We start from the raw sequence: 26,088 nt of genomic DNA, 5'->3' as shown, positions 1-26,088 counted from the left end.
GAGGCTCATAACTGGAAATGTGCAGAGAGTGAGAGACTCTGGAGAACTCAGTCTTAAATGGGATGTCTTCATCAAAGCCCTCCCACTCAGTGACCAGGAATCTGTGTGGAAGGGGTGGTAGGAAGATGGTAAGAGCCAGAGGGAAATGTGGAAACACTGGTTTCCAGATACAACAGGACTGTTGTACATATGAATTTGCAAAGGCTGTGTCTGTATGAAAGACCTGCACGAGACAACCTATTGTCAATACTCTACATCCCTTCTCCCTCTACTGCTTATACAGGCTACACTCTATATGCCATTTTTATTCCTACACTACATAACGAGAATGCCCCAAATGACATTTTATAAAAGGCCCAATTATATTATTTTCAGATGCATATATGCCATTTATATCTCTATTAGAGATCCTTAAGGGTCCTATAACCAATGAAAGACATTCTACAAAAAGAATTAGACCCTAACTAGAACTGTTGCAAGATATTTGACTATATTATGTAAAGATATGTCACTCTGATTGGTTTAATAAAAAGATGAATGGCCAATAGCTAGGCAGGATTTTGGGGGCAGAAAGCATGCTGGAAAAGAAGGGTGGAGATGCCATGAGATGCCAAGAGACACAGAAGAAGCAGAAAAGCAGGATAGGATAGACAGTACATAGATGAGATAAATGAGCCTCAGGACAAAATACAGATTAATAAAAATGAGTTAAGTTGTAAGAGCCAGTTAAAAACAAGGCTAAGCTATCAGTCAACCTTTCATAATTAACAATAAGCCTCCATGCCATGATTTGGGAGTTGGCTGGCAAGACAAATAAAGTCTAACTACACAGAACTACAAAGAACCTTACTTTTTTAGTCAGTGATGCACACCTGTAATAGTAGCACTTAGAAGGTTGAGGTTGGAGCGTTGTCATGAATTTGAAGCCATCCTAGGTTATACTCTGAATATACTGGGATAGAGTAAAACCCTCAAAGAATCATACTTTTAAAACATAAAATACATTTACATATGTATTGTATATACAATCCATACACACCAACCAACTTATTTAAAATCTCAAAATTAAGAATAAAAATTTGTTTATTTGATTGACTAAAAGTTTTACTTAGTACAAAATCAATACATGTTAAGCATAGAAAAATTAATAAAATTAAAAGGAAAAATCCTATGACTCTTAGCAACCCCAAATAACTATTATTTCAGAATATATTCTAAAGATGTTTATTCTCCTTTCCCTCTCTATCCTTCCTCCCCTTTCCCCTCTGCCCCCCTCATTAGGATTCAGGCATTATGCTGCCTCCTGTCATCTAAGGATGAACCTAGGCAGTACTCTAACCATCCCAGGGTCCTATGGCTGCTATGTCACTATGCAAGTACAAAGGTCCTTTAAGAGACAAGCTCTGCCCACTCCTAGTCTCTTTCTTGGTGCTCTTCTGAAGGGGCAGGCAGGACTTTCCAGTTTCTTCTCTTTTTCTCTCTCTGTCTCTCTCTCTTTCTTTTCTCTTCCCTTCTCTCCCGTCCCTTTCCCCATGCCCTTCCCTTCTTCCAATAAAACTTTCCACTTAGGTTCTATCTGCCTGGCCATGTTTGTCCCTCATCCCTTGTGGGCTAGCCAGTCAGGGTCCCACTTGCGTCCTTTTCATAGTGTGTGTGTGTGTAACAAAATTGGATGTACCTTAATACTTTATGAGTTGTTTTTCCTTAGATATTCAAAATATATACTCTTCCCACTAATTTTTCTACAACCAAAGTTAGTGAGTGCAGGTGTTGTATTTCACAGCTACATACAATCTTGCTGATATCTAATTATTAATCATGTGGGGAGCTTAACACTTTTGATATAAAAGATAGCAATACAACAAATACTCATGTATTTATGTTTGACTTTTTTGTAAGAGCAAGATCATCTTTTCTCTCTCCTTTCCCAAGATAACCATTTGATTTTAAAAAGAATGCACTACTGGGTACAATAAATAGTTGTTTTACATCAAACCAGGAAGGAATTATACAGTAAGTGAGTATTGACAGGGGCGTGTGATGCGGAATGTCCATCTCTGTATGTGTTGCTTTATTGGTTGATGAGTAAAGCTGCTTCGACCTAAGGCAAAGGTCAAAGTGGGAAATACAAACAGAGATATAGAGAGAAAAGGCTGAGTCAGGAAGATACCATGGAGCTGCCCAGTAAGCCACAGTCTTGTGCCCATACACAGATTAATAGAATTAGGTTAATTTGAGAAGTAAGAGCTAGCTAGAAAGACACCTGAGTTAACAGGCCAAGCAGTATTGTAGTTAAAAATAGTTTCTGTGTAATTATTCAGGTGTGTAAATACTCAGGTCTGAGCAGTTGGGAAACGAGCAAGCAGTCTCTGCCTATAACATGACTCGCCAATGTGGGCCAAATACATCCACATAAAAACTGAGAGAGCCTGAGAAGAAATTCTGGACACAAATGAACAGAATTAGGCACAGCTTCTTGGTAGCCACATTTTTTCAGATAGTTTCTGTTTGCTGGTGTCAAGAAAAGGCACAGCTCCTTTAAGAGAAATCTTCCAGACTCAATGTTAACGGCAAAAATTACTTGGCTTCTTTAAGATCTGACTTCTTGGTTTGTGCTAGCAGAATGAACTATGGCTCTTTTGGGAGGTCCTGCATTTAAATGGGGTCTGTGAACAGTGCGTTACAAACTGCTTAATGGTGACAAAGACCTGCTGTGCCCCTGGAGCTGGGGTGGTGCACATGACTTGCAGAGGCAGTGAACATGCCTCCACCTTGTTGGACTGGGTGGAACAAACAGGCAGGGCCAGGGAGTTGATCCTAGCCATGCTCACTTAGCATTAAAAAAAAAAAGCACTCCTGGTCACATTACGTCTACATATACAAAATAATTTGAATAGATCATAGTATTGGATAAATGTACAAAGGCTTAGGAGAGAGAAGAAAAAGAGTACAGACAGTTATAAAAAGAAATAGGTTTAAAAAATAAAACAAAGTATTTAAAGAGACAGTTCATCACTCTCAAAGATAAAAAGCAAAACACTGATGAAAGGTAAAACTTATTCCATTATGCACTTTCTAAGTAATCTAATAAAAAATATGTCTCAAGGCATAGTGAGAAGGCTCAGGGAGCAGAAGGAACCTGCCTCTGAGTATGATGACCTGAAGTTAGCTACCCAGGACCCATATGGTGGGAGGAGAGAACAAACTCCTCCAAGTTGACCTCTGACTTCCACATATGCATGCCCTAACTCTCTCTCTCTCTCTCTCTCTCTCTCTCTCTCTCTCTCTCTCTCTCTCTCTCGCTCTCGCTCTCGCTCTCGCTCTCGCTCTCTCTCTCCCACACACACAGAGAGAGAGAGACAGAGACAGAGAGACAGAGAGAGAGAGAGAGAGAGAGAGAGAGAGAGAGAGAGAGAGAGGCAAATGAATGCCTGCACTAAGTAGATAAATGCAATTAAACATTTAAAGTGGGAAAGCCATTTAAAAAAGTAATCACCACTGATTGGTGGGGCTAGAGAGATGGCTCAGGAGTTAAGAGATCTCCCAAAGGTCCTGAGTTCAATTCCCAGTAACCACATGGTGGGTCCACAACCAGCTGTAATGAGAACTGGTCAGTCATCCTTATCAACTTAGACCATGAAACCCAATATGGACAAGTTCAACAGAACCACCACATATGGGCTGCCCATGCATGCTTCAACATTGGTAGGGCACAAATTTCAGTTTTCAATTTCTGTTAGTATATACTTAGCCCTAGGTTTCTATAGTCAGAATTATACCCCTAAAAGGAGCCACCACTTAAAAATCACTGCAAAAGATTTCAAAAACAGATTTAGTGGACATAAACGAAATGTCACTGAGTCAGGTGTCATCTTGAATTTGTCACTGGAAGGCTGGCAATGAGGACATAGGGGTTTAGCAGACTTTTCTGTCTACTACTATACATGCTATAAATTCACCACAATAACCGGTTTGGAAGACAGTCACTACACAAACACAAATAACACGTACATATGAACTTTGAAATTCCTTCTTTAACAAAAATAGTAAATGAAATCACAATAATATTATTTCTAAGTATTTAAGAGCCAAAATTAAAATCAACACATATCTTGCATAGTAGTCATATACTAATAGCATATGCTACTGATATTTAAATGTGTAAATATGGAAGAAAACCATCTCCTGCAGGAACATAAAAACAATGTACTACTTTACTAGAAGTGATAGGTATACATCAATCCAATCACCTTTCTAGACTGACTCTCATGTATAATGCTAAAAGTTAACTGCCAAGCACAGAGTAGCAAAGAACCTGAGCACACTAAATAACTGTGCTGACAAAACTGCTTACAGTAGCTTGTAAGATAAGGTTCAAATGCCTTTCACCTAATCCCACGGCAGAGCACAGAAAGGAAGATTCTTCGAGCATCTCCCCACTAGTTGGTAAGCTGCAGCTGTGCACTCCTTGGTCTAGGTCAGAATCCAATACACCTAAGTAATAATAAGGCCAAAGTGGACCCCCAATATGGCAGTGCTGGTGACAATGTCTTAAACAGAAGGACTTCTATTTACTCAGGTAAATAGAAGGATTGCTATAGGGTAAACAAAAACCTAAACTCACTATTCCCCAGGAATCTCACAAGGCAGGTTTCTGCTTACCAGTGATCAGCTACCTCTTGCAAAGGAATCTAGTCCCTGATTAACATAAACAGCCTACAAGAGAGCAAAGCCCCTATGCTAAATCCCTGGCTGCAACTGCCCCTATACTAAATCTGGCTGCACCTCTCTTCTTGCCAGTACATGTGCCCTTAAAAGTAACAAGGCTGTCCTCTGCCCCCTCTTGCCACCCCCAAGAACAACCTAGCAGTTTGATTTCCCAAATATACTTTTTTTCCTATCCACGGAGTGGTCCAGTGTGATGGTTTCACTGCTCCGTGGCTTACAAGTTGTGCCTGAAGGCAGCATTCTGCACTCCATCTCTAGTAGGGGTTCACTCCGTGAGATTAGGGTTTAAGTATGGTTTTCTCCTACTTACTGGTTATTCTTATTATGATGTAAGCTCCCTCCGTGCTGAAACCTAGAGCAGAACTTTTTATTCTGATCCTTTTTAAAAATCACATTCTGACACCACGTCTTACACCCCATTGTTTCTTAATGGCTAAAATCAGGTAAATTGGGCTGGGTATGGTGGTGCACACTTTTAATACTAGTATTAAGAACACAGACACAGGTGGATTTCTGCATAGCAAGTTCCTGGCCAGCCAAGGCACAAAGTAAGAACTTGTTACAAAAAAATTAAAAATAAAAATAAAATTAGAAAACACAACAATCTTACTTCCTCTTACATCAACTCATCGAGGCAGCTAGAACTCTGACCAGTAAAGATGATAACGAAGGACAATGGTGCTGTTAGATCTGGCATTCCCGTCTCTCTTCACACACTGTCCCATAGATGGACACTGCTAACAGCCCACATGGTAAACAAGCTCTACAACCCTGTCTCCTTAACAGTTCATAAATGCTCAGTTTTTAATGGTTATTTTTTTTTTGAGACAGGGTTTCTCCATAGCTTTTTTGTTCCTGTCATGGAACTAGCTCTTGTAGACCAGGCTGGCCTAGAACTCACAGAGATCCACCTGCCTCTGCCTCCCGAGTGCTGGGATTAAAGGCATGCGCCACCACCACCCGGCTCTAATAGTTATTTTTAAAAATTTCACCTTGATAGAATTAGAATAAGAAAACGAAGGTATAAATGACTCCATTTTAGTAAATATATAATAACACAGAAGCAGACAATTAATTATACAATTATGGCATATCTGTTAAGAAATTGCTACACATCATTGGATCAGTTTTTTAAAAAGTAACATTTCTAAGTTTTCATTACACAATCTTAAATAAAAGTTTCAGGGCTCAAATTTGTTTAACACACTGAACATATGTTTAGTTAAGATATGTATATTAGTACATAAATGGTGAATATAACTAGATCAAAATGTTAACAGTAAGCATTACTGTTTTTCTTTGATCATTTTTATGAATGCATATTAGTATATTCATAATGATTAAAATTAATTAAAGAAATGCAAAGAAAAGCAGGCTCTTCAAAGAAAGTAAATTTACACAAAGTTACAGTTACTGCAGGATGGTTTACTTCACGGGAGAATAAGCATTACTGAGTAAGAAACACTCACCTTCTATAGCTACTCAGAATTCTAATTACTGTGGTATGGGCATGAGTGAGATACAGTCGCAATGTGAAGCAATGAGCACCGGATCTCATCCTGAAGTAGTTCTGGGCCTTCTTCTTTCCTAACTGAATTTTCTAAATGCAAATTTCAGCCTTATGGGAGTCCAGTATGCAGAAAAGATCCATAACAGCATTTCACTGCTGTCTCTAAGTAAGCACTAACAGGAGCAGAAAGAAGCCAAGTGCACAGCTCCCCATCACACCTGCAACTCAGCACAGGACGTCTCCTGTACCCACTTACTTAGTAAACTGAAGAGGGGGCTGGAGAGATGGCTTAGAAGTTCCAGAGGTGATGTGTTCAATTCCCAGCTACCACATGGTGGCTCACAACCATCTATAATGAGATCTGGTGCCCTCTTCTGGCATGCAGACATGCATTTGACAGAACACTGCATACATAATAAATAAGTTTAAAGAAAATAAAGTATACTAAAGAGAACAAATGATAAATCCGAAATTTCCTTCCTAATATTTTAAATGTCAATGTAATAAATGCAAAAAAACTAGACACACATTAAGTCTAGTTTTTAAGTCACAACTCAAGTCTTACTAAATATTGCTATGACATGAAGTACAAATGATGTACATAAGTACACTAATACCTATACAGACATCTTGTCAAAGATTTTATCTTATTAATCTTTTAATTACCTTTTCCCGCATATAAGACTCCAGATTCTCTATCATACTTTACTATATTAAATGAAATGACTGATCCTAAATTTGGATTCTGATATCTTGTCAGACTCCTCCTAATGGCTCCTCCAAGTTTCTTATTTTACCAAAAAAAAAAAACCCAAAACCAAAAACCCAGACAAAACTGAGCTATATACGCAAAAGTCATGATTGATGTGGGAGTGTCACATATCAATCTGTTGATTTCATTGGTTAAGCAATAAAGAAACTGCTTGGCCCTGATAGGTTACAACATAGGTGGGAGGAGTAAACAGAACAGAATGCTGGGAGGAAGAGGAAGTGAGCTCAGAGAGAGACACCACGCTCCCCTCTCCCGGGCAGACGCGATAGCTCTGCTCTCTGAGGCAGATGCAATGAACTCCGACCCAGCATGGACGTAGGCTAGAATCTTCCCGGTAAGACTAATGCTACACAGATTATTAGAGATGGGTTGATCGGGATATGAGAATTAGCCTGTAAGGGCTAAAGTTAATGGGCCAAGCAGTGTTTAAAAGAATACAGTTTGTGTGTTGTTATTTTGGGGCATAAGCTAGCCAGGCGGCTGGGGTGCTGGGGACGCAGCCCCGCCGCTCCTATTACAACACATGATCTATGAGAAATAATGTTCTAAAACAGAATAAGTACAAAATATAAATGATAAAACACAAAACTTTGAATTGTCAATAGTATGGCTTTTCAAAAAAACACATTTCATAAAATATGGCACTAAGTAAATGATCAACTTCACATCATTAACATCTTATAATGCCAAACTGAATTTTTAAGAATGCTAATGGTTACAGATCCTTTAAAATGATTTAAATGTCTGCTTTGAAAAAAAAATCACCATTTCTTAGCCAGGCATAGAGGCACACAACCTTTAATTCCACCACTCAGGAGGCAGAGGCAGGTGGGTCTCTGTGAGTTCAAGGCCAACCTGGTCTACATAATAAGTTCCAGGACAGCCAGGGCTCCATAGTGAGAAACTGTTTGCCAAAAAAACTAAAGTCTTCTTCTAGAAATGAAATAAGGGGCTGGAGAGATGGCTCAGGGGTTAAGAGCATTGCCTGCTCTTCCAAAGATCCTGAGTTCAATTCCCAGAAACTACATGGTGGCTCACTACCATCTGAAATGAGATCTGATGTCCTCTTCTGGCCTGCAGACATACACACAAGACAGAATATTGTATACATAATAAATAAATAAATAAATATTTGAAAAAATAAAAAATAAAAATGAAATAAATCTAAAGTCATGCTTCAATTAGGTTCAGTTAGGTTCTTCAGATCCAAGGCTCATGTTTAAGATGAGGGTGATGCTGGATCGGAATCTGCACAGGCAGAAAATTATGGTTATGTTTTACCTTAAAAACTGTTTTCTCTCAGCTTCATCCTGTAACTTCTGAATGTAGTTTGAAATCTAAAATTCAATATTACTTTATTCAACAACAAAATGTTTTTATTACATTATTAAAATTATTATGTATTCCACTCTTAGTTTGCCAAAAAACAGATTTTTTATATTAAAATATTTCTTTATATTTTGATTAAATTAAAGTATAATCACATAATTTCTTCTTCCATTCCTCTTTCAGTTTCATACATTGTCATTACATCTCATAATCATGTCCTCTATTTCTTTAACTATTGTTATATCATTAATTAATTTTTAAAGCAGAAAGACAAAGAAGAATACTTCATGTTCAATGTATATTTATGTTCAATGTATATTTAGATGATGAACATGTATACTTCATGTTCAATGTATATTTAGATGATGAACATAGAAAACATTCTTCCATTCCTCTTTCAGTTTCATACATTGTCATACATCTCATAATCATGTCTCTATTTCTTTGACTATTGTTATATCATTAATTAATTTTTAAAGCAGAAAGACAAAGAAGAATACTTCATGTTCAATGTATATTTAGATGATGAACATAGAAAACAAAAGATACGTGTGTCTTAAAGCTGTTAAGGTACTTTTACAACACTCTCCCCCTGACTTCTATCAAAAGCAAGAAATGGAAGACAAAAGAATTTAAACCTGCATTTATTGTGTTCTCAGAAGGACAAGGCCAAACAACTTGAAATATTGGAGGTAAAAAGATAAGAGAAGGAGAAAAGACGGTGTGCAAAATGGGAAGAAGAGGAAGAGGAGACAGAAAGTCAGGAGGAAAAGAGAAAGAAAGGGCAGATAAAATAACATTCATTTAAAACATGGCATTTTTAGATAAGTCAATATTTCAAATTGTGCTCACAGAAACAAGACACTGAAAATAATACATATGTAAGCTTTAGCTCAAATCACTAACATTTAACTCAACACCTACTATGTGTCAAGAACTTGGGCTAGCTGTTTCTGTTAAGGAGGAACCATTCTCTGGATATCAGAATTTTTGGCTAGAGTTTAAAAATATCTATAACAAACTCTTCTTTTGATTGACATCATTCCTCATAATCTGATCTTATCTGCAAGAACCAGTTTGGACAAACTCTTTAAAGTTGAATCATAACTACTGACAGCTTTTTGTTAGCTGTACTATTTCTGGGGACTAACCTAAGACTATGAAAAATGAAGGCACCACACGAAGAAGTTAGCTCACACTAAAACAGGGGTGTTGATAATGTTGAGAGATTTAAGAAACTGTAATATATATCATAGGTAGGTTCATATGACACCATTGCCATTGTTCCCTGGTGAGGCCCTAATGCAGTGTACAAGAAAATTCTTAAAAATATGTCAAGAAATAAAAAGGCTTAAGAGTTCCATTATATTTATGGCTTATAAATTTGTCAAACAGTAAATTTGAAAAAGCCTGAAATGCAGTATCCTCTGTCAAAATGGTGCCCTTAATGACAGAATTCTTTGAAAAATGAAATTAAAAATATAAGGCACTGACAAGTTTAAACTAGAAGGGGCATTTTAATTATACAAAAGGCTCAACTCTGGTAAGGTCCTCTATTCCAGATTACACTACAGTAGGGGTTTTATCAATTACAATCTATGTATTATATTGTTTGAAGTGACAGATAAGAAAAATGAAGCTAATGAAATACAGTGAAACAGACACCAAGCAAAAGAGAAAAAGCCATCCCCTGATAAGGATTCTAGTTTGCCATCTGTCCCCCTGCCACTCAGTGACAATTACAAATTCTCCTTCAGTTTTCTAGTAGGTGAAGGTGATGAATGAGGCAAGGGCTTTCCTGTGCAGATCCTGACATTCTTTCTGATCTAATCTGAGGTTTAACAGATGACTCAAAGAAAGGCTCAGAGTTCAACAACCTCATTACTAGATTATGCTGTGGAGGCTGCAGAAGGTCTAAGCTCAATTCTGCAGTGAGAAATAGTTGAACTGTAACGATCCAAGTCTTACAAAAAAGCAAAAGGGGTTTTCTCACAATGCTCATCTCTAGGAATTTGGATTGTTAGCAGCACCCTCGGATATCGTTACAATAACAGAGTAGCAATGATGCTACATATTACAAGAGCATCGCCCTTGAGATTCAGATCAAAAAGGGAGGTAATGATCAGAGGCAGTACTGCTCCATCTCTAGTGGTATGCAGTCATAAGGACAAGGCTGTGGGAAGCCATCAACTTCTTATCAGCAGCAGCAGCAACAAATATTCTCAAAAATAGGATACAAAGGTAAAAAGAAAATTAGGGAATTGTTATATTAATATGAGGCAAGGGAGATTTTTCACAGCAAAAAAAAAAAAGACCAAAGATAAAGGGGTAATTTTACACTATTAAAGGAGTCAATCAAGACAATGTAACAGTTTTTGGTACTTCTGTCAAAAAACTGATAAGCCTACAATTAAAACCAGAAACTTCAAAATACCTCTCTAAAAATTGGGAAAACAGAGACAGAAATCAATAGATGCACAGATGAGGAACCGGATGAGCTGTCTTGACCATGATGATGGGTTCAAGAGAATGTACATTTGCCAAGTTATTGAACTATAACTAAGAGCACAATAAAATGACAGTCATAAATTGAACTCTTTAAAAAGAAAAAATTCCAAAACATCCTTCTATCTCTTTAACTGAAAGTTTTTGTTAATTTTGTATAATAATATACACACTGTAATGAAGCAAGGTATTGTAAAGGACACTACAATAATATAAAGTACCGAATACTTTATAAGAACAAACCATGGGAAAAAGCTATCTGAGAGATTCATCTAAAAATCAAATTAAGAACAAAAATAAAAAAGTCTTAGAACTAAGGGTGGGCTACATCTACAAATCAAGTAGAGAATGCAGGAATAATTAGTAGGTGTAAGAAATTAATTTTAAAGGTATAAAATAATTCCTTGGAACCATCACAGGAAAGTCAAAGTGAAAGAAAATGTTTTCGTAGTTTTGATCATTAAACTAATAATTTGTTTAAAAACAGATCTTACAGGCAATCACACCTATTCTGATTTCTGTGAGCACCAGGCTTGTATGTGTTACATATACATATATGTCGGGCAAAATACATATTTTCAACAAAATCTTCAACACATAAAGATAATCATTAAATTTATTTTTCAAATTAAAACTAAAAGCCAAATGCTATCCTATCATTCAGAGGCCTAAGGAAGGGAAAACTGAATTTAAGACCAGTCTAGGTAATGCAGTGATACTCTGTCTCAAAAAAAAATTAAATATTAGATAGATGAATGGATGATGGATGGACAGATGAATGGACAGACAGGAGGACACACACACACACACACACACTTTGGTCAAAAATTCACTTGGGGATAATATATCCACGAGAATCTGAAACAGGAACTTTAGAAAACTAAAGCTCTGGTGGAAATCGTGCTCACAGCCTTTGATTTTCTGACATGAAAGATGTACCTTTTTGTTGAAAACATAATTAAAATTCACTGACTCTGACGGCATACACAGAACTATTGCAGAAGTAGCTTTCCACATATGTATTAGTTTAACTGCACTATTGGATGTATCTAGGAGTCATAAAAGAAGAGTCTTATAAAAAATTAAATGGCTTAATTTTTTAACTGCATTTGTTACCTACTTAGAGTTTTATTTTATGAGCCTTGGTCAAGCATTGACTGTGCAAGTACAAGGACCATGCCCTAACACACTTAACAGTCAGGTGCACTGGGGTCGGCTGTGCTGAAGAGGGACAGGTAGGTAGATCCCTGGAGCTCACAGGTCGGTCAGCCTATCTGAGTACCAGAGCAGTGAGGGATTCTGTCCCCACCGGGGAAGATGCCTGATAAAAAGACACTGGAGGCTGTCTTCCTTCCTTCACATGCACACATATGGACCTAACTACAAACACATGAACCTGCACTCAAGTACACACATAAAACACACACATACACACACTAACTCTGAAATAAACTAAATGTGTAAAAGAAAAGACATAAACGGAAAGTCTCTGTAAACTTGGGGCTCTTTAGGTTTCTAACCCTGAATCTTTAGTAATATCTCTAAAAGTAAATTATTTTTAAAAATTTCAGATTTGTTTTATTTTTATGACAGTTTTGAATGAATGTATGCATACCAAGTGTGTGCCTGATGCCTGCAGAGATCAGAGGAGGGTACTGAATCTCCTGTGACTGGAGTTACAAGTAGATGCTGGGAATTGAGCTCAGATCCTCTGTAAGAGCAACAAAAGCTCTAAATGAACTGATCCATCTCTTCAGCCCCCAAAACTAAACTTTTAATTAAAGAAAAAAATAATCCGCATTAAAGGTAACTATAATCATTAGTATTATTAATAAAATTAGTGGCTAGAGAGATGGCTCAGTAAGTAAAGGTGCTTGGCTACTAAGCCTAAAACCAGAGTACAATCCCCAGAATCCACATGTTAAAAGGAAAGAAAACTCCTACAAGTTGTCCATTGATCTACACACACACACAAACACACACACACACACACAAACATACACATACATGTACATACATGCACACAATAATTAAAATAATTTCTCAAATCGACTTAAACTCATCATCCTTATTGAAGCACAAAATAAAAAAAAATGGAAGAATTTAACAACTTAGAGCAACAGTTCTCAACCTGTGGTCTGTGGCTCCTTTTGGGGTCAAACAACCCTTTCATGGGAGTCACTTAAGGCCACTAGAAAACACAGGTATTTGCATGACAATTCATAACTGTAGAAAATTACAGTTTAAAAGTAGCAGTGAAAATGATTTTATGATTGGGATCACCACAGCATGAAGAACTGGATCAAAGCGTTGCAGCAGTAGGAAGGTTGAGAACTACTGACAGAGTTTATTCATTTGCTTTGCTGTTGTGTTGACAGCTACACAATGCTCTTCCTAACACTTTCATAGGGAGTAAAGGTTTCTGCTCCTCCAAAGGAAGGGTAAGGAAATGAGTGAGTCATTATGGAGCCGATTCCCAGATGGATCGAGATGCCATGCTTCTTCCATATCAGTGCCACACACAACCTAAGCTCAACAATGAGCTCAGCTTATATTTCACAAGATGCAGTGACTATTTTATCCTCTGTTGCTATGAAATGTCCCATTTTCCCTACCCATCACTTAATTAACATAATTTCTGAGAATAAAATATAAATTTAGCATTTGAAAAAAATCATCTTTGATTCCAAGCATCCAATGAACACTAGTGAATTTAAGAAGCTTCATGAAGAGCCTGCTCATAGTTTTCATAAAACAAATAAAATTTGCTAGTATTTTCCTTCATACGTGAGAATGCAGTATAAAAAAAACCAGAATTTGTATAAGTCACATTTTTGGAATGCAAAGGATTGTCACAAAGAAATAATGTACAAATTCACAATGAAGAAAGACAACCACCCACCATTTTTGAACTTCATCTCCTTACATAAATGAATACATATTACACCAAAAATTAGGTACTTCATTAAATTGTGAGATGGGACAGTGAAGAAACCAAGCATTAAAATTAATGCTGTTTCTCTAACAATACATGTAAAAAATTTCACTTTAGAATATATTTATAACTAGCATTCCTTTTTTATTAAAAACATGACCATTTGAATTATAAAATCACCAAAATATCAAATATACATCAGTTCCTTTGTGAGAAGCCTTTTAAAATACTAGAAAAATTCTTCAGTTAAATTAGGTAAAAACACAGAACAATAAAGCTTTTTTACTCAGCAGCTACCTATTATGTTTAACAGTCTTAAAATAAAATGTGTCAAAGGTCAAGAGTAAGTTATCTGAGACGTCAAGTACACTGGGTCAAAGGGATAGTTTTATTAGGTCAGAAGTGACATAAATAAAATCTTATATGCCAAAGAAGGGTAATAGACACGGTGTATAAAATATAAAGACATCATAGGCGACAAGTAATAAGTATAAGTAGAACAAGTGTGTTTACTATAGATACCTTCACTGATTAAAAATGAAACTTCCATGTGAGTAAAACAGCCTCTCTATAACACAGCTCATACGCTATATTACCAATGTTGTTATCAGGAGAAAGGAGCTTTCACTACAACAGTTACATGGATTAACTAAGAAGTCGAAAAGTTTCACTATTTGCAACTGACAGAGTACACAAAATAAGCCCATCAATCAAACCTCAATCTACAAAGACTAAATAAAGACCACTAAAATAACTAGAAAATTTACATTGCTACACATTGTTTTATCAGTCTACTATTCTTTCCTTTTCATCTCTTCTCATAAATGAAGATATATATCTTTATATATATATTATATAAACTGAGTTTATATATATCTGAGATATATGTATGTATGTATATATATATATATATGAGTTTATATAATATCACACTGCAGAATTTTTTCCATTCTTAAAATAAAACTAAGAATTTATGGATGCCAGCAAGCACTCTCACCAAGCTTCACCCATTATCCCAGAAAACTTTTTAACTTTTACCTCTAATTTACTTTAAAATGAATAATATATTCAGCCTTATTAAGGGAATCTACTAGCAAATGTTTTTAACAAATAAATGCATTTTTAATTTTTTTATTTTTTATGTTTTTAGTAACAGGAAGTAGTACCCATCATTTAGGGGAGAATTTTCATTTAAAACAAACTGTCTTGAAAGAAGGCTAGAGGTCACTGGTTTGTTTCATTTTATTTGATTTTGTTTTTCTGTTATTTGATACAGAGTCTCAGTCCCAGCTGGCCTTAAAGTCTAGATCCTCCTGCCTCTGTCTTCCAAGGGCTGGGATGTAGGCATGTGTCACCACATCCCACAGGTGGCTACAATTAAAATAAAATTCAAACAAAAAATAGGAATGTTGTAAAAGATTTAAGTAGAAAAATCCATACCACCTTCTCTAAAAGTACTCATACAATCTGAGTAAAAATTCAAAATTAAAGGCTGGGTGATGGTGGAAAACACCTTTAATTCTAGCATTTGGGAGGCAGAGGCAGGCAGATCAATCTGAGTTCAAGGCCAACCTACTCTACAGAGCAAGTTCCAGGACAGACTCCAAAGCTACACAAAGAAACCCTGTCACAAAGATTCAAAAATGATAAAGTATTTGAGGCAAACTAAATAGATAACTAGTTCTATATTCCACTTCAACTGTATTACAATTACATAGAATTTACAAAGAAATTTAGAGGTATATTCAAATACTATCTTTAAAGATATGTATACTTTTCCACTTGAATTAAATTCAACTCCGTAAATGTTTACTAGAAATCTAAACTAAGTATCAAATATAAACTCATAGAAATTCAACACTGGAGACTTAATTCCAGCCACAACAAACTGACTACTACTAGATTTATCTTCCAACTCCAAAGTCTACACAAAACGCAAAAGGCAAGCAAGTAAAGGTAGTAAGGAGCAGTTAGACAGCCAGCACTTGTGGCCAGGACCTCAAATGACAAGGACAGGCAGCCCCAGAAGTATGCTTCCACGGCCACTGGCTCTTCCTTATGGGCTTATGTCAGTTGTTGGCTTGGGAGTATGAACTACAAATGAGAATTAATGAGCTGGAGACAGCCAGAGTATAGAGCTGTAAAAGGAAGAAACCGCAGAGAATAGAGCCTGGCCACTTTTGTGCAATTTCTCTTTAATCACCACTGATATTCAGAAAATCAGGAGGAAAACGTCCTTTTATTCCTCCCACATATTTACATAGAACTTTACTAAGAAACCAGTCACCAAATTATTCACTTCCTCAGAGTATTCAGGTGAGAGGACTGCTTTCAACCCAGAGCAATGCCTTATCTGCTCAAACTCCCTCACCTCATCTCCTAGAGTAGCCAAAGTCTACACAAAGCCTTTCAGATACCTGCTACTGAGAAGTAATACAATTCCCCAGGTGTATTTCCCTTTCTTTTGACAACTCAATAAATAAAATTTTATTCTATGCCAATTGCATTACTGATGGTCTTTGCCTGTAGGATATTAATAAAAATCTAATTGTAACATGGAGGGTCCAGCATGATTGTTGTTTGTGTTTTTGTCCTGCCCTGTACCCCACAACTGTTTAGCCCCAAAGAAAATCACACATAGGTCTCCATAAATTATAATCTGATTGGCCCATTAGCTCTAGCCTCTCACTGGCTAACTCTCACATCTTGATTAACCCATTTTTCTGATCTATGTTAGCCATGTGACTCAGTACCTTTTTTCAGTGGGGCAGATCACATCCTGCTGCTTCAGTGGTCTGGCCAGGAGTGGGAGGAATCAGCTTCCTCCTTTCCAGAATTTTCCTGTTCTCATTACATCATTTTTACTTCCTGTCTGGTTTTTTCCGCCTATACTTTTGCCTGGCCAATCAGTGTTTATTTAAAACATGATTGACAAATTACAGACTATTCTCCCGCACCATCTAATAAATATGATTGCTGCAGTGTCACAGAAAAAATAAGGTCCAGTCTCACAAAAAGATGAAGAAAGACATAGGAAAGTACATATCATGCAGTATCATCTATATGAAGTTCCAGAACAGGCAGGAGAAATTGATGCTATCAGTACACTAGTCATAGTTTAGGGAAATTAACACAACAATGTACAGAAGGAGGCACCTGAAAATCAGAAAAAAAGAGACATGTTGCTAACACCCATTTGAATAGAATCCACTATTTCCCATATCATATTTAGCATTAAACTAATCCAAGTTCCTCTGGATGCCAAAAGAGACAATAAGTTACAGGAAAAGGAGCAAATTACTATATAATAAAATATAAATAACAAATTATTGTCTCTCTTGGATCTTGTTGTATGTGAAAGAACCAAGCAGACTAAAGCAGATGGGAAGAGAGTACATGAAGCTGGTAACACTAGTCAGTGGCAACACTAAAAACATCATATAAGTCCTGAGAGAGAACAAACTGTATAAGACTGTCTTAGTTAAAGTTTTTATTACTGTGAAGAGACACCATGACCACAGCAACTCTTACAAAGGAAACATTTAATTGGGGGGGCTCACTTACACTTTCAGAGGTTTAGTCCATTATCATGGGGTAGGGGGCACAGGGACATAAAGGTCGACATGTGGCTGAAAGAATAGCTGAAAGTCCTAAATCTTGCAGGCAACAGGAAGTTTACTGACTTACTGGGTGGTATTCTGTGCATATGAAACCTCAAAGCCCTCCACCATAGTGACACATTTCCTCCAACAAAGTCATAGCCATTCCATCAAGGCCATATCTACCAATAGTGGCATTCCCTATGAGATTATTGGGGTCAATAATATTCAAAATACCACAAGGACTAACAAGATGGCTCCACATCAACATTCAAAGTTACACTTCTGTGTTAGTTAGGGTTCCTATTTCTGTGAAGAGACACTGTACAAATTAGCTCGATTCGGGAAATAACCAGGCTAGCTAAAGGATAAAACAAGTATATTTTTATTTATTATAAGGGGATAACTCATGAAACAGGAACAAGAAGTTTAAGCTCAGCTGTGCCCCATGGAAATGACACAGAAAGAGCACACCTGGGCTATGGACCTGTTTTTCTCTCCCAGTCCCAGAAAGCCATGCCTTAACTTGGATCCACCTCTTAAAGGTAATAGGCTACCAAGGTTTCCCCATCAAGACAACATGACCACAAAACTCTTATAATGGGGTGGCTTACAGTTTCAGAGGTTTACTCCATTATCATCATTGTGGGACACGGTGGTATACAAGGAGACATGATGCTGGAAAATGACCCAAGAATTCTACATCTTGTCCCGAAGAAAATAGGATGTGAACTGTCTCACTGGCTGTAGCTTAAGCAAAGGAGACTTCAAAGCTTACTCCCACAGTGACACACTTCCTCTAACAAGGCCATACTTTCTAATCGTGCTACTCCTTTTGGGCGCCATTTTTTCCAAACCACCATACCATCTGTTAAAGAAGTACTTCAGTGGGGAAGAGAAGATACAGCTGACTGTGTGAATACAAATGCTGAAGACTATAAAGAATGCTTCCAAGTCATGAGATTTGCTGAAGTAATCCAAGAGGTGAAGTAGTGAGACCAGTAGTGATATGTGGATTGACACAAGAAGGTGGAGGAGAAACCTGGCTAAGGAGGATGACTGGATGAGCCACTGGTGACAAAAATGATTCTAAAGAGTTTCTCATCATTGCCCTGTGCAAACTTTGGCTATCAATGAGAGATCCTTCCAAAAGTAATTGAAGTTTTGAAGAAACAACATTACCTATGACAACTGATAACTGAGGAGTTTAGCAAACAATACATTACTTTCATAACTTTTTAAAAAGAATGTGACAATGATGTTTTAAATAAAAAAAACTACAGGTTGATCTCAGGACTGAAATCAGAAATAGAATAACTGGAGAAGAAAAAACTTTGAAGTGTAAGACTGAGATTTTGGAGAAAACTACAGTCCATGAAGATGATAAACACAACCTACAGCAGGAGCTTAAAATCCAGAGTCAGAAGCTTCAGCTTTGTCTGACAAGCGCAAAGGCCAGGTTGTAAGGCACGGTGACAGATGAAATGGCAGAAGGAATGTGAGAATCAGGTGGCAGTTACTCAGAGATGCAGAATAAACTGTGGCTCAAAGACAAAGAGCTCAAATAGTTGAAGGTCACTGTGACTAAACCCAAACCTGAGAAGCCAGAGACGCTCCTGAGAGTCACATATGCCTAATACACCAAACACTGTCTGACACAGAAAGCCCCATTCTGTAGGGATCAGATGAGTAGATTATAAGTCTACCTCCCTCTAATGTGCAAAATGAGACAGTTATGCAATCACATGTCCCTTACACTACTACAGTGTCTGTTGAAAATGAAAAGGTGCTAGCTAAGTGTGAGAAGTACATGCTGACCCACCAGGAAGGAGCTTCCGATAGGGAAATTCAGATTAAAGTAATTAAGGGTGATGTTAACGAAGTGATGGACAATCTGTTCAGTTTACTGATGTTGAAACTTTAAAATAAGAATCACCAACTGGCATTCAAAAATAAAGTTCATCCACAGTAGCACCTCCCAACCAGAAGGTACAGACTTTGAATAGACTGATGTAGAAACTAAGTGTTCCCTGATGGAGATGAGAGCAGGACTTCAACTGGGACCCCAGTACCAGTATCACTCACAACTCAAGTGGAAAAGGCCTTGAACTGACAGCCCTGGTATCAAAACGTTTTTGTTTGTGTTGGTGACTTCTCTAAATCAGTGCCATAGCAGTATTAGGGTCATCTTACACTGAATTTTTTGTGACTTTTCCAACTGCTCAAATATTTTCTAGGATTTTTTTAAACAAAACAAATTCTGCTATTGATAAGATAAAAAATGAACTTTAAACATATCTAACAATTAAGACTTTCAAAATAAAGATGATGACTGGCCAACAGTAAAACCATTTTAGGAACTGTTTAGAATTCTGTATGTATACTGACTTCCTAACCTTCAGATATGCCAAAGGAATTGAAATAATAAGCACAAGACATGCACACACATGCATACACACACACACACACACACACACACACACACACACACACACACAGTAAGATAGCTCAGTGAGTGCAAGTGTTTGCTATATAACCCTGATGGCAAACCTAAATTCAATCCCCAGAGCCCATATAATAGAAGAGTTAGCTGTCTTTGGTTAATCCTACGTCAAAATGGGAGGTGGGAATCTGTAGAAGCTTGAGTATGCAGGGCAGTGGCAAATATTAACCAGAGACTCTGCTTCAAAAACAAGGTGGAAGGAAAGAGCCAACCCCCAAAGTCATCTCCCGATCTCCTCTTACCACACTCACAAAATAACTGAATAAAAATAAATCTTAAATATAAGTTTAACACACACTGATATCTACTAATAGGTGTTGTCCTCAAAGAAACCATAATAATCTTTCCTGGGCATCTTAACAGATGTTTATCAAGTATGAAGTCTACATCTTTAGTAAACTTTAGACATTCTGTATAATAAAGAAAACAAATTCATAGATATTCTAGTTCAAGAACAATTGAATAAAAAATTATAAACATTCATAAAAATATATAATTTTAGCATACAATAACTATAGGTAAGAAAATAAAACATTTCTAAAACTATGTAAATGATTTACTAATCCAATATCAACCACTTTCATGAACTAGACATTGATCTATGTTTTCTAAAACATTTGATAAAACATGAATGAATTCCTGTCTCAAATTAATAACAAAATATTATAACATCTTTTTTAAAGATGTGTGTGCGCGCCTGCCTGCCTGTACCTACCATATACAAAGTGCATGTAGTTGCCCACAAAGACCAATTGAAGGCATCAAATTTGCCAGAACTGGAGTTACAGGCAGTCATGAATCACTCAATACGGTGCTCAAAAACAAATTCTGGTTCTCTATAAACTCTGATGCTCTTACCTGCAGAGCCACCTCTGGAGCACCTAAGTATAACTTTTTTTTTTTTTTTTTTTGTTACAAAGGCGTCTTGTTTATTCTTATCAGCATCACTGACTCTCAGGGTTCACATTTCCCAACACCGCTCCTCTCCATACAGTAGTTAATGTGCAATCTCACTTGTAGGCCTGGGAAGGGTAGGGGCTTGGCTCTGGGTGGGAAGGGCACTGGCACTTCACATGGGCCAGTGGGTGGTGGCTGTCTCCATGAGAGGCGTGGATGGGTGCGAGGATAGCCACTGGGTTTGCCCCTAATTGTCTTTCCTGCTAGGTGGGTTACTGTTTCACTCTCCTGGGCGCTTGGGGTGGGAACATGCAGCTCTCAGGAGGGCAGAGCAAGCAGCTGACCGTCAGCGGAGGGACGCAGGGGTGGCTCCTGAGGTAGTAAGGCACAACCCTGTCTTTGGCTCTCCTAGTGAGTAGTTTTCTTCCCTGAACCCCTAGCTTTATACCTCCCCCACCCCAAGCCCGGGAGTCAGGGCCACCTCCTGAGGTGCTTGTAACCAATGAGCTCTGCTGCCCACTCTACAAGACCTCTCAGTCCCATGGAGCTACCCCTTTACTAAGCCTGGGCAGGGAGCACAGCCTGCCCTCACCATGGCCAGGCTCAGCTGCTTGTCAAGTTTCCAGGAGATTGTGCTTTGGGATCTTTGCTGGGGGAAGTGGGACAACAGGCCAGGACAAGAGTAGAGGGAGTGGGTATGACTAAGGTGCTTGTGCTTTAGCTAGGGGCGTCAATGCCCCTCCACTTGGTCACCCAGGGCTAAGGTACTGGGGGCTAAATCAGACCCAACATCCCACCCTCACTGTAACTCTTTCAGATGTTAAGAGGGACCCTGGCAGATTAGAGGGTGCTGCTGGCCTGGAGGCAGGTCTCCAGATCTGACTCAAAAGGCTCCATCCTGGGGGAGAAGGGTGGGAGGAGGGGAAGAAGGGTGGGAGGAGGGAGAGGGAAATGGGAGGCTGGGAGGAGGTGGAAACTTGTTTTTTTTTTCTCCTTTTCTCAATAAAAAAAAAAAAGTTATACTCTGCAAAATTCAGTCCAGAGTCCCAATAATCTTCAAATTTAGAACTTCTATTTTTATTGCACTAATAGAAGTAGGGGTGTGATAGGGAATTGCACTAACTGACATGCATAAGAGCTGTGTAAGTATTAATAGTTTTAGCTTGGCCTACTAAACTGAATCAACTCCTTAGGGAATCACTATTAGAAGCTAAATCTCTAAGAAATCTTTTTTGAAATGTAGCCTTCAGTTAAACTGTATCCTATGCAAAATGGCTGTTGCCAAAATCTGCTCAGACAAAGTCTAAACTTTTGAGGTCTAGATGAGCATGTAATAAAAGGCATGCATGCCTGTGGTCACAGCATTCATCAGGCTGAAAGAGAGGGAGAAGCCCAGCTTGGACTGGATGACTCAATGAATGTCTATCTTCAAAAAAATAAAACAACCAAACAAAAACATTATCCCTAGTGAAGAAAAGGGGGACAAAGAAAGAATACTTTGGTTCTTTTTTCCCCAAGAACTCTGGTAATTAGTGTTTTTAATTTTTTTCTCTTCCCAGCGCCTAATTCTAAATTTTTGTCTGTCTATTCATTGAACATTCATCAGTTATTCATTAAATATTTATAACAATCCAGGCATTTACTTTTCTGCATTTCTGAGGTTACCAGGTTGCTTACCTTTGGATTGAAATACCCATTTAACAAGGTATACATTAAAATACTCTGTTACAAGTCCCTGTACTTGTGTAGATCGTGACAAAAGGAAACTACTTGATCAGCCTTTGTTTCGGGAATTTTTATAATCTAATGGCAAATAAAAGCTTAACATGTTTAAAAAATATAGAACTGACTGTACTTGGGATTAAAATGTAAATATGGAACCCACAAGAACTCTGTGTATGAGCTAGGAAAAGTTTCATTGGAAAAAGAACCTTAAAAAAAAAAAAAGGCTCCATCCCACCTTCTCCAATCCTGCAACTCCTTGCCTCTGAAGAGACAGCTAGGATGCAGAGTTGGGGAGAGGGAAGGAGGTCAGGGCTAGAACAGAAACAGTGAGATGGTGAAATGACATTAATGAAGGGAGTAACAGAAACCCTGTGCTCACATATTAAACTCAGAAACCCAAGAGCTTGCTCCTGGAGAGTTAAGAGTGGAAAGGAACGGTCAGAGAAAGCTCCACAAACCGCCAACAATGGATGTGGACCCTGCCCTGCCCTGCCTCATCCCCCAGGAGCGGGCTCAGCCAACTGGGACCTGTGAACACCCTTAAACTGTAGTCCTAGGGGAGAGGAAGCTGATTGGATCCACAGGAGTCCTGGGGCACTGGGAATGGGCCCCTGTGGAAACATGCACCCACATTCCACACACACACATTCAGTTTTCCCTACATCCTGCCTTCCACAGCCCAGGGACCCAGGGGACCTCAGACACATTCCCATTGATTTGAAAAATAAAAGGAAATCTTATACTTCATTATTTCATTCGCTAAAAAAGTGTTTCAAAAAGTTATGTACAGGGGGTGGGGGCTGGGAGCCCTGCCCAGGGTCGGATGGGAGAAGGGCTTCTTAAAAATCTTTTAAAATAGATTCTACTTATTTAGGCTGTGTGTGTACATACTCAGTTGTTTATGTGCCATGGCATGTAGGTGGGGATTATTACATGACAATTTGAAGGAATCAATTCTCTCCTTCCACTATGTGAGTCTCAGGGATCAAACTGAGGTTGGCAGCTTTGGCTGCATGTGCCTTTTTCCTCTGAGCTAGCTATCTCACAAGTGCAAAATACTGTAACTCTGAAACAAAAATTATGTAAGTGATAACAAAAATTCTGTTTGTATATGTATACTAAAATAACAACATATATGCCTATTATATTAATTGAGCTATTAAGTGCTAAGTATGGGTCTAAATTGTATATGAATACAAATTAATATGGAACTTATAATAAAAGAGCATACCTAGATAATCAATTAGTAATTGTAAAAAAACAGAAAGTAAAGCTTACCACTTCTTCATCTGAAAGTTCACGCCCCTGGATACTGCTATTCTCTCTCACAGCTTGCTGATGTTTTTTCCCTTTGATGTGGCTAAAGAGATAAACTTCTGAAGCAATCTAAAAACACAAAATCAAAGCCATATCAATCAACATACCACTGTATACAATACTAAGAACTAAACATGCAATCCAGTATTTTTATACAAGTTCAGATCATTCTAGAATACATAATGCATACATATATAAGTGTGTGTATATATATATATATATATATATATATATATATATATCTTAAAATATTTCCCCTAGAATGTAATTCTGAGACTAAGTTTAAAGACTCAAGTCTCAGTTCTGAAAAGCTTGGTTTTGATTTCTGGTCCCAATACATTAAAATATTGATTTAATCTATCATTAAGCAGGTAAACAACCATTTTAGTAACAATTGTATACACCAGCACTTTATACTGCCATTCCTAAATGCTATTATTTGTAATTCTTACTTTTCATTTAAAATCCTCAAAGAAGTCAATAGCACTTAATAGATGTCTTAGCACAAGATTTAAAAGGCTGGAAGCCTTTTAATAAATTTTAGCAATAAATTATATCAACAGACTATTAAGAGTGACAACCACCTACCAGGACATTGCAGAGAGAACACTGCTTCTTTCTTTCATAAGGGGTCAGTTTAGGGGCATAATCAGTACTTGCATGTCGCCCACTGCTTAACTCAGCAGCCTTTTCTTTCCTTTGTTCAATCTGTTCCATGTGCCTTCGAATGCTTTCATCATGCTGTAGACAGGGTCAAAGTGTGAGAAAACTTAAAAAATATTCAAGTTATACTAAGATCTTGGAAAAAGAATTTCCATTTAAACTTCTAAAATAATCCAAAAGTACCTGGTTTCAGTATTAACTTTCACACTGAACAATAAAGTTCACAGTCTTTTAACATATCACTCTTGCACAATAATGCTCCTAAAGTGTGTCCACAGGATGGTAGTGCATGTTTTGTGGGAACAGTTTCATAAATAAATTTGTAAAAGAATAAGTTAAATATTTTTAACATAGAACTGCATACATCTTCTAGCACATCACTGTGCTCAGAGACTCAACATTACTGGTTACTTGGAGGAAGAATTTGGTAAGCTTCTACCCACTACCCATTTGCCTACCTATCAAAAATTATGATAAGTACTGACCCACAGAGACACTCATGCTTAGACACACAGCAGGAAAGTGACAAAGACATACTACAGAATATAACTGCCCTATAACTACTTTTCCACTTCCAATCACAATCCCAAAAAAATCTTTTTTGTGTTAACACTATTTTGTATAAGCAGAATGTATCTTACTCAACTGAATTTTCTATTTTCAACTACTCTTTTCAAGATTCAGCTGAGTAATTATTCTTTCTGACATTTGATTGACCATAACCTTACCTCTATGATGCAGAAGTTATCTGTTAACATCTGAATCTTATACTAGATTAGGCATTTCCTAAAAATGGGACTCCAATCTTATCCATTCATTAATATTTGCTGCACTGAATTTAAATGAATGATAAATTCCTATCTTTCAGATTAAAAAGTTACTATCTCTACAAGGAGCCAACATGTAAATCATTGATACAATATAAAGCACTTCTATAGCAGAGACCACCTACATGTTATAATACTGGGAAATCTTTTTCTAGAAATTATTAGTATTTATAATCTTCCAAGTTAGAACTATGCAATTCTAAAGTATTGAAATCAAATGAATAATTGCAAGATAATTAAAATAATAAAGTACTATTAATAATTGCTGTGGGACAATGGTCTTGTACTTTGTAAAGATTTGCCAATTGTATTTTAATAAAATGTTGATTGGTCAGTAGCCAGGCAGGAAGTAGAGGCGAGGCAATAAGAACAGGAGAATTCTGGGAAGAGGGAAGCTCAGTCTGCAGTCATCACCCAGACACAGAGGAAGCAAGATGAAAACACCTCACTGACATAGGTACCAACCATATGACTAACATAGACAAGAATAACGGGCTAATTTAAGATGTAAGAATTAATTAATAGGAAGCCTGAGCTAATAGGCCAACCAGTTTATGTTCATAATTAATGTAGACCTCTGTGTATTTCTTTGGGACAAATGGCTGCAGGACCAGGTGGGACAGAAGCCTCCAGCAATGAATAATGACTTCAAGTTATTTATTAACTGATTAATATGAGTAAATACCAAATATCTTTATTATTGTTCCACAATGATTCTATAATATCAAAATAAATTTATAACAAAATAAATTTGGTTGCCAAACAGCTGAGTTTGAGT

General features: G+C 37.4%; 1 protein-coding gene and 1 pseudogene across 2 annotated transcripts in view; one reads left to right on the top strand and one right to left on the bottom strand.

Annotated features, from left to right (window-relative positions):
• Scaper (S-phase cyclin A associated protein in the ER) overlaps positions 1-26,088 on the bottom strand; it is a 329,952-nt gene that overhangs the window by 192,693 nt on the left and 111,171 nt on the right. For both annotated transcript variants that reach the window (XM_075965840.1, XM_075965839.1), the window contains exons 19-20: positions 24,409-24,561; positions 23,782-23,889 (exon numbers count right to left, since the gene is read on the bottom strand). In XM_075965840.1, the coding sequence (XP_075821955.1) occupies positions 23,782-23,889; positions 24,409-24,561 (261 nt within the window). The remainder of the gene's footprint in view (positions 1-23,781; positions 23,890-24,408; positions 24,562-26,088) is intronic.
• LOC142846674 (kinesin-like protein KIF23 pseudogene) lies at positions 12,697-19,486 on the top strand (annotated as a pseudogene).

The sequence above is a fragment of the Microtus pennsylvanicus genome, chromosome 3 (assembly GCF_037038515.1).
Source record: "Microtus pennsylvanicus isolate mMicPen1 chromosome 3, mMicPen1.hap1, whole genome shotgun sequence".
NCBI lineage: Eukaryota > Metazoa > Chordata > Mammalia > Rodentia > Cricetidae > Microtus > Microtus pennsylvanicus.
Note: the sequence above shows the minus strand (reverse complement) of the source record. Positions and strands in the feature narration are given on the sequence as shown.